We start from the raw sequence: 9,844 nt of genomic DNA, 5'->3' as shown, positions 1-9,844 counted from the left end.
AAGTTTTGGGACGGACTTTCTGAGCTATGTTTGTCCCAACATGGTATGCATCCTAAAAGCGATGCCGGCATCAGATATCTGCATGGTATTCAAACGAAAAGCAATGCCGGCACAAGAAATCGGTAGGGAATTCATCATGAACACAATGTCGTGAGTGGATTGAAACTGAAAAGTTTCAGTTTATGATTCTAACTCAAACGAAGTTTTAAAACAACATCAACAATTCGTTTTAAAACAACAACAACAACACTTTAAACTGGATTACTGCTGCAGCAGTGAAGGCCGACGATGAAAGGGAACTGTTTTTTAATAAAATGATACTGAAATTGATCGATTTCAATCGATCTGATGGCTATTTTAAAGAAATTTGAACAGTGAATCTGTTTGTTTAGTGGTGTTTAATGGTGTTTGGCTGAAATCTATAATCAATTTGATTGATGATCCCAAGTTTGAGCTTAATTTCATGAAATTGTAATTTCCAAAAAGCCAATTTCAGTTTCTCTGCACAAACATTGTGACGGACAAACTCACCATTTTTCATCACTAAGAGACTCCTCCCTTTGGTCGTCGTCCAATAAGATTGGGTATCACATACCTTCTCAACGAAGCTATTTCTTCTTCTTCTTGCTCAATAACAATTCAATGTAATTTGTCGAGGTTTGATTTTGATTTTTAGTTTTAAATTTAGATGGAAGGGTATTAATCTAAAGGATATTTTAATTTGGATATTTTAATTTTTTTTCGCTTCAAAAAAACGCTCCTTGACATACACTATTGGATGGGGTTAGTAATTTATATCCCCGATTAGTTTTAGTATCCCCAATTGCGCGTGATATTTAAAAAGATACAAACCCAAGGTAGGCGACACACCAAGTGGTTCACATTTTTTAAGGGGAATAGCTCCCAGTGCTCATATATGAACTTCCGGCATCTGTGTGATTTTTTCTGGAGATGAAACACTCCTCGCATCTTTCTGACCAAATACACCAAGTCACAATGGTCTCTTTTGTTCTTGTCCCTCTAGTATGTATAGAAGGTGTAGATACTCTTGTCAGTGCAAGGAGAATGGAGGAAAAAAAGAACACGATAACTCAACTTATGTCGATTATTACTCCTAGCATCTAATTTAGTTTTTATCAGTTTTGACATTGTAGTGGCCCAAACGTCAAACTATAGAACATCAGTTGGGTGCATTCATGGAAACTTAAAAATTTGGGCCCCACAATTTGAGGCTCTAGACAATGACCAAGCCTATAACACCTCTGCATAGACTACTGCGAAATGATCAACAAACTTGTGTCACAAAGGACCATTCACACCTAAAACTTCAAGAGCATGCAACACTCCACTTTACTGGCTAAGTGACAATGATCTTTCTCTGTGTGCCCTTGCATAGTTTTCAGGCGTTCGACTCCTACTTCGACCAACTGGCCCTCTTTCATGAGGTGAACGAGAGTAGGATGACTCTCGTCTGTACCTTCTCTCATCAGGTGAATATGACCTGTTCAGGTAAGAGGTTAGGGTTACATGTGTCACAATGCATTTCTTGTCAGGTAAACACAACAAAAGCATAGTTTTTACCTTGAGTAACGCCCTGGCCTTGGAGAGCAGGGGTAATAACCTGGGCTCCTAGACCGATATCGTTCCTGGCGTGGCGACCGAGAATAACGTGGGGAGTGTGAGTGCCGAGCAGGGGATCGCCGCCTATCATATGACCGACCCCTGAAAAAAAAGATCATCAACAAATTATAAGAATTTAAATGTTACATTTCCTAATGCATGCATCTCTTGAGTTACATATATAATACCAAACCTAGAACACATCTCGATCTTGATCCCAAAGACAGATCCACAATCCAATAAACAACGATATAATCACTACAGATAAATCCAAATAAGAACTAAAGGATAGCAGAATCACGGAATTGATGTTTCTCTAGCCTGGGGCTGCACCTTATATGTAAGAATCTGCTGAAATAGTATCTATACCAAAATCCAGCCAGGATTCCACCACAAGCTAGAACCAATACCAGGAAATGGCTGCTCTGAACGTTGGGAGCAAGTCCCAAAATCGGAGTCTATAAACAGTCCTTCCAAAATTCTAAACTTTCAATTTCTAACTCTCCAAAATCTTTTGTCCTTTCAAGACTTCCAAAAAGTCCAATCTTTTAATCTTCCTTACCTCAATAATTCAAATTTCAGTAAAGCAGATAGTTTTTGACAACTCCTTATAAGCTAAACCAATTTCATGTCCTCGATACTACATAGCAACCAACTCTATAAAAATGTACTGTGACTATAAAAGCCGATATTACCTCACTCGCTCTCTTGCCCTCATGTCAGACGGCTTCTTCCTGTTCTCCTCAGCAAATACAACTGTCAGCTCTCGCCCATGAAGAATTTGACCGTCCATCTGATATTTGGCTTCAGCAGCATCAGCAGGATCTATATACTGGACAAAACCAAAGCCACGTGGATCCCTGAAAAACAAGACTTAAACTGTCAAAAAAAGGAAGGGAAACAAGCAGCCTGTGAATAATTCGGGAGTGTTCTGGTACACCAAATATTTGTGCCAGCTGTTGAGATAATATCCATGACAAGCATGATAAGTACAGAAATTTTCAGTACTTTATAAAATTCAAGTAAAGGTAGCACTTTGGCTGCTGACCTTGCATGTGTCTAGTATAAAGATGACTTGAAGTTCTTCAAGACTTTTAACATTCTTCAAATGTAACAAAATCTCTTTTTCTTCCCATCCTCACACACATTAACATCATCTTCAACAGAACTCTTATTACTTGATATCTTCATAACCTTATTAGATCCACTGCTAAATTCTTAGTAACAACTTTAGAAAAGCAAAGAAATAGTGGATGCTAAAGGAAAGAACGGGGAGAAAAACGGAGCTAATATTGAATCAGAGAGATTCAGCCCCTCCTATATTTTTCCTTTTTAACATCCAGTCACAGGCATTGTTACTAAATGTCATTACTACACTTGGTTAACAATTAAGGTACTTAACTAAGTATAAAAAGTAAAATTAGATTGCTGTCCTCTTTGTAGTTCAATAACTCCGAAAAATTAAATATAGCAGAGATCCGCTTACCCTGAGTAGTGATCTCGTGGCAGATAAATGTCCTTAAGAGGACCAAATTGACCAAATGGCCTACGGAGGTCTTCCGGTCTGCATCCAGATAAACCGAACTATAAAGTTAGTGGAATGAAATTATTAAGTAATTAACATTCTATTGGGGGGATTATTACACACAATCCACTACCCGTGTGCCATAACATAAAATGTCCGATCCATTTCACACTAGTAGGATAGAAAAGTTCAACAAAGAAATGAGAAAGAAAGAAATCCAGGAATCAGATGCATTCCTTAAACCTAAAACTTCCAGGGCCTTATAAAAACAAATTGCACTCAGAAAGAGGGTTGCGCCATTGACCAGAGAATTAATAATATGTATACTCAATGTGCCACGATATTCCCACAATTGAATTAGGTTTCAATCAGACCTTATAAATTACCAAGCCCACACTCAATCTTCATACAGTACGGCTGTTCCTGAGGAGTGTCCTCCATACCTAGCTATTCCTAGAACATGTGGTACTATACCAAATTAAACTAGAGTAATTTTACAACATAGGGAGCATTTAAATTAGCCGCTGACTATGGCATGCTCAATATTGTAAATTGAAAATGAGAGAGCATAGATTACGATAAGAATCTAATGTAATAAAATTAATCTTTTTAAGTCCAATCCTTCAAACAAAATATTAATACAATGATTTAACTCCTAATGGAATTGCAGTAAACAAGATGCTTGTGCAAGAACTTATGACATTAAACTTTATTTAGTACAAAGAGATGAAGAATTTGTATCTGCCTCCTATCCAAGTATCAGAGTAAAACTTGTAAACATGTCAAAAGAACTTTACCAGTTACCTCGCTTGATCAAGATTCAAAGCTTTTGTGCTATCACATATATATAAATAAACGTAAATTAAAATAACAGACGCCAATAACAGACAGCAGTTGAACATCTTACTTACAATCCCGTCGCAAATTGCGAACTAAAAGACTGGTAGGAAGATCTCTACTACGAGCTGCATAACGACCTCTAGGGCTAGGGCTTCGAACTCTCCTACCATAACCTCCCCTTGGAGGTGAGGGACTGTAACTGTAGCTTCTACCCCTCATTTGTATACACAGTGCAACCTATTTCCAAATAACAGAACACCAAGGCAAAATTATCAAGTACACAAAACCAATAAACTTAAACTTACTTACGCTATCATCAATAATTTATTTATGCTTTAAAAAAATTACTTTGGTTCTTCCATCCTTCAAAGATACAATATCAAGCGCAAAACATTGAAATTCAAAGGGATAATCTGCGCAAATATATCTAATAATTTAAAACAGTACAATTTTTATTTTTTAGTTGTTAATTTTAATTAATTTAATTGAATACCCAAATAGAATCACACTAAACAAGTATAAAAAGATTTGCATGTACAATATAGCTCCTTGATGATATAGAAAATAAGTTATTCCCATGTAAATCAATTACGAAACATAAATCCAACGATCACTCAACACGATCAAATCAAAATTACATATCCAAAAAGAACATACAACCTCTGATGGTAAAACGGAGATCAAAATAAGATATAATGCATCGAAATCGACGATAACACCCTAATCTTGTGAATTTGAAAACATTGAGCTCTGAATTACCTCGATGATGTTTCGCTTTGGATAAAATTTCTGTCGTCTTATGTTTCTTTCCTCCTTATTAAAACGCAATCCTCTCTTCCAGAAACTTCCCAACGCCTAAATATTCGACACGTAATCATCTTTGTGTAGCCTCGTTAAATTGGGTGAAGGAAACCCATGTTAAATTTTGGGCAGATCCTAACGGTGTTTGGTGGGTTTTGTTTTACATTCAAGGCGATAAGGGTGATTCCTATGGTAATGTTCCGATGAAAACTTTTGTTGAGATAGGTGGATGGCCAAACAAGTTTTCCCACTATGGTAAAGCGTTGGGCGGTTGATCATTAAGCGCTAGAGCTTACGACACGCTAGCGTTCTAAAACAGCGCCGGCGTTGGAAGAGCAAGTGACAGCGCTTAAAGCACAAACGCGACGATTGAACTTAGAACGCTGGCCTTTGTAGCAAAAACGCCAACGGGTAGTTATATCCTCTTCTTCAATAAACTTCGGACCACGATTTCTAACAGACATTTCTGGAGAGTGAGAGAGATTAAGAGTTTTAGAAAAAAAGAAGAAGAAAAAGAAGAAGTTGTGATTTTGGAGATGGGAAGAATGGAATTTAGAGGTCGAGATAGAAAATCGAGTCATTGGAAATTTAGCCATTGGCTTTTGTAGTATAACCGTGCGGCTTTCCTTTAAGCGCCCGTTTGAATTACCATATGAGTTGGCGTTTGTAGTAAAACCGCGCGATTTTACTAAAAACCGTCTGTTTGAATTACCAACGCGTATTTTTTTGTTATAAATACAACACTAGGGATGGCCTCTCAACCAAACCAACATATTTCTTTCTCAACATCCACCATGTTTTCTAAAGGCAAAGCGAAGCAAATATTATGTGTCGAAGCAAAAGAGGTTTGTCCATTATGTTTCATGTATAACCACAGTCTTATGCAATGCCCTTTGATCGTATTCAAAGTGTCCGCGGGAAGGTTGTTCACGCATCAGAATGGTGATTGAATCACAACCGGAAAAGCTCATGTATTTGCAATGTCAAGATCCCAACTGTCTAGAGGAACCACATATGCTAGATAATGCTATGAAGATTAAAAAAGAAGAAGAAGAAAAGATTGCAACACTCTGCAGAAACTTCAAACTTAAAGCCAAATTGAAGAAGGAGTTATTACACTGCAAGCATTGTGGATATGGAGATCACGAATACAAACATTGTCCACAGAGAATCTGTGGATGCTCAAAGCCCGATTGCAAGACTTTTATGCATTTGCGGACTTCTTATGAAGAAGACACATATGGAAGGCATTTCTGGGAATGTCCTAAGTGTTTTTTGGTGGAGTGGGCTGATTGAAGTTGAAGGAAAAATCGATTCACTGTGGTATTATGTTATTTAGTTTGCTGTTTATTTTGTGTTATTACGATTATCTAAAACCAAACATGTGGATGTCTTCACATTTGCACCATCAATATCATAAGTTATTTAAATTTTTCCTCGATTAAACATTGCACCATCAATCTCATAAATAAAAACATACTGCGAACAACCACATCATACATGAGAATAAAAGAAAAACATTAGATTAAAACAACTACTACATATGCGTCAATTCTCGGCGGGTGGTGGAATTCCTAGGGCGATGTAGGGATCGTATCTTTTGAGCACCCTAAGAATGTTGAAACAAGCATGGAAGTCGTTGAAAGGACGACCGTCGTGAGATGCTGCCCACATCACTAGAGTTATGGGAAACACTTCATGTTCGGCTTCACCGTTGAGCTTATTTTTGTGATTTTCAATTAGTAAAGCGGCGAAATCCGATACATTCATACTAATTGAACTACAACGATGCGATAATCCATGAGAATCACTCCCATGGATGTTCCCCGTTTCAGCGGTGAACATTCTGTAAACTTTCTCCCAGAAATTCAACGTCGAATCGGCTATATTTACTCATGACAACATCTTGTGTGTGAAAAACAAAGGCTCTACAAATAGCTAAATCCTCTTGTTGAGTGAATCTAACACCACGAACTCTGGGAGGCATTTTTGTAGATGATTTGAGAGTGAAGAATGTGTAGAATGTGTGAATTTGGAGTTGAAATGAGGAGTATTTATAGGACTCAAAAATTATAGCCGTTAGATCAGAAAAGTTTTCAGCCGTCCAGATTCAGCCGTTGGCGCTTCTATGAAAAACGCGACGTTTTCAGGAAAGATGCTGGCGCTTTTATCAAGAGCGCGCGCTATAAAAACAAGCGCCAGCGCTGGTGCCAAGCTCGCCCGACTTTTCATCAAGCGCACGCTACATCTTTTAACTCAATGAACAAACCAACAAGTTTGTTGGTTTGAACATCCATTTTTCATGTTTGTTGAGTCCATAGTGGGAGAAAAATGAACAAAATCAAAGTTTTTTCATTCCATAAGAACTTCTCTAAGTACACATATGTCCATTAAGAAGAAAAGGATGCTTAAAAAAAAAATTTAAGAAGAAAATGTAGGATCCTTTTAACACGATAGGGGAAAGCCACTTTTATTAGAGGGAAAACTGACTTTAGTCTAGGTTATTTGACTCCGGGTCATCATTGGATGCAATTAAAATAAGGGTTCCCCCTATCAAAAAATATCTTTTGTAGTTTAGTTTCTTATGCCACCATATAGTCTTCCCGAACTAACCGTACGAACGTATATATCCCATTTAACCCTAATTTTGTTTGACTGTATTGCTACTTTTAAATATCATTTAGTTAACTTGTTGCGGTGAAAATAGTCGACAAGAGGATCTATTGCTCCGTTAATCTTCTGACATGAATGTCTTACATTGGTGATACTACAGAGTTTGTGTGTGTCTAGATTGCTGGGTCCCTATGATATTCGTATTTTCAGGGAAGATTTATTAAAAAGGAGTCTTAATTCATGAATTAATATCTATCTCTCGATCACCATCAACATGCACATCTTCTGTTCGATAAAATGTCCCCTTTGAGTACATATACATCTTCCATCGGAACTACCGAAATACACAACAGAGTGACAATACGTCTTCAAATTAGATGCATACTTCTAAATATGAAGTTGTGCCAGACGACAGCCTTTATCATTGCCCCTTCAAGCAAGTTCATGGATGCCAGGATGAAATTAATGGCAGGGGTTATGTAAAGGGTTCTTTCCTGAAGCATGTTTATGACAGGCATCTCTCCTCTGAAGATGACAAGATCATATGCAGGGATTTGATTGCTTCTAACTTGCACATTTACTCTGCTTGGGAGAATGTTCTACGTCGCTTGCATATGTGGTTATGTTGCAGATGTATGCATTTCCACGGTTGGAAGAAAGCTTGCAAGGGGAGATGGAGAAGTGGAGTTGTTCATGGAGATGTCATAGCAGGGCCTCTCAATGGTGCAGAGGTTGAGTTTCTTCTTCACGGTTTGGACAAACCAGGTGAGCTTTTGCCAGGTGGTGCTGATGCCTGCTTAGTTTCTACCTGCAATACAACCTGTGGACCTGTAGCCTGCTTAGTTCCTTCCTGTAATACAACCGGTGATGTTGTAGACTGTATTGGTGATGGTGACGCTGTAGAAGTGTCTACTCCAGGACCCTCCCTTTCTACAGACTTACTAAACGCGGTGCTTCAAAGGCAGTTCACGACAGTCTCTAGCATTCCGCATAAATTCAGGCTTGCTTTTGCGAGAACACTAAAGGTATGTCTTGACAGGATTATTGTAAATCCGGGTAGCTTAGCAGCTTGGTTACATCTTATCTTTCTCCCAATCTGCACGCTAACCTTGTTCAAGCCAAGAAGCTCCGCCGAGAAGAAATCCGGCAATAGAAAACGTTTACAGGTTGCAGCCATTAATCGGGCTCTTGCTGTTTGGAAAGAGCCTAACGACTGTTCTATTTTGTTAAAGAAACTTCTACAACAGCCTTTACGTTTTGGGTCTAAAGAGGCAGATGAGAAGAGACAAGACGCAGCTACCTTGTTAGCATGTCAAAAGAAGATAAGATGTGGCCATTTCGCATCAGCCATTCAAGTGCTCTCTTCGTCTGGTTTAGCTCCTCGTAACGAGTACACGTACTTGGAACTGCTAGACAAGCATCCACCTGCGCCTCTGCCCACTGTTTCCTGTGATGAGGCCATGGTTGACCCAATTATAGTAGATTCTCGGGTTGTTTTACAGGCTATCAGGAGCTTCCCCAAAGGCACTTCATGCGGTCGTGATGGTTTGCGTGCTCAGCATCTGGTCGACGCAATCAGTGGGGCGGCAGCTGCTATTGCATATGATTTACTTGTTTCGATTACTGGGGTTGTCAATCTTTGGTTGGCTGGTAGGTATCCTGCGGTTTTGGGAGAGTTTATTGCTAGTGCACCTTTAACCCCTTTACTTAAACCTGGAGGTGGTATTAGGCCCATTGCAGTTGGTACAGTTTGGCGCAGATTGGTCTCGAAAGTAGCTGTTGTCTCGGTTGGTAAGGATATGTCTACTTATTTGGGAGATTACCAATTTGGGGTTGGTATTCCTGCTGGTGGGTAAAGTATTTTACATGCTGTAAATCGCCTACTGGAGATGAATGGTCACTCAGAGAAAATGTCAATGATGCTCATTGACTTTTCCAATGCCTTCAACATGGTGAGCAGATCGCAGCTCATCAAAGAGGTTCGCCTTCATTGTCCAGGTATTTCTCGTTGGGTAGAATTTTGTTACTCGAGGCCTGCCAAACTCTACTATGACCATTATATTTTGTCATCTGCACTTGGAGTTCAGCAAGGTGACCCCCTCGGTCCTCTGCTCTTTGCATTGACACTTCACCCCCTAGTGAAGACTATTTCTTCTCAATGCAAACTTGACTTGCACGCTTGGTACTTGGATGATGGTACAATTATTGGTGGTACATTAGAGGTAGCTAAGGCTCTGAGCATAATAGAAACGGAAGGACCACGCAGGGGTTTACATCTTAATGTAAAGAAAACCGAAGTCTTTTGGCCTTCTACTGACCCCAGAAGCACAGCTGGCGGAGTTTTCCCCGCTGATATTGGTAGACCTTCTAATGGTGTTAAACTATTGGGTGGACCGGTGAGTCTGGATTTGAACTTTATCAGTGATATGATGTTGAGCAGGGTGA

General features: G+C 39.1%; 1 protein-coding gene across 3 annotated transcripts; it reads right to left on the bottom strand.

Annotated features, from left to right (window-relative positions):
• Positions 1–1,066: 1,066 nt before the first annotated feature.
• On the bottom strand, positions 1,067–4,844 carry LOC113310136 (serine/arginine-rich SC35-like splicing factor SCL33). Of its 3 annotated transcripts, none has more exons than XM_026558719.1 (6): positions 4,745–4,844; positions 4,053–4,222; positions 3,107–3,184; positions 2,316–2,480; positions 1,582–1,722; positions 1,067–1,501 (listed from the first exon to the last, which is right to left on the bottom strand). In XM_026558719.1, exons 2-6 carry the CDS (start codon positions 4,202–4,204, stop codon positions 1,351–1,353), a joined length of 687 nt encoding a protein of 228 aa, XP_026414504.1. In that variant the 5' UTR covers positions 4,205–4,222; positions 4,745–4,844; the 3' UTR covers positions 1,067–1,350. The 3 variants fall into 3 exon arrangements, with proteins under 3 accessions (XP_026414504.1, XP_026414505.1, XP_026414503.1); XM_026558720.1 differs by lacking the exon at positions 4,745–4,844 and adding an exon at positions 4,646–4,740; XM_026558718.1 differs by lacking the exon at positions 4,745–4,844 and having other exon boundaries at positions 4,053–4,738.
• Positions 4,845–9,844: the final 5,000 nt, after the last annotated feature.

Source organism: Papaver somniferum, chromosome 9 (genome assembly GCF_003573695.1).
Source record: "Papaver somniferum cultivar HN1 chromosome 9, ASM357369v1, whole genome shotgun sequence".
NCBI lineage: Eukaryota > Viridiplantae > Streptophyta > Magnoliopsida > Ranunculales > Papaveraceae > Papaver > Papaver somniferum.
Note: the sequence above shows the minus strand (reverse complement) of the source record. Positions and strands in the feature narration are given on the sequence as shown.

What these genes read in the sequence shown, in the direction of transcription:
- LOC113310136 (XM_026558719.1), bottom strand. Translation starts at nt 4,204, where the DNA reads ATGAGGGGTAGAAGCTACAGTTACAGTCCCTCACCTCCAAGGGGAGGT. An exon ending in CCACGAGATCACTACTCAGG is followed by an intron (nt 2,481 to 3,106) that starts GTAAGCGGATCT and finishes CTTGTTTTTCAG; the next exon opens with GGATCCACGTGGCTTTGGTT. An exon ending in AGGCCAGGGCGTTACTCAAG is followed by an intron (nt 1,502 to 1,581) that starts GTAAAAACTATG and finishes TTACCTGAACAG; the next exon opens with GTCATATTCACCTGATGAGA.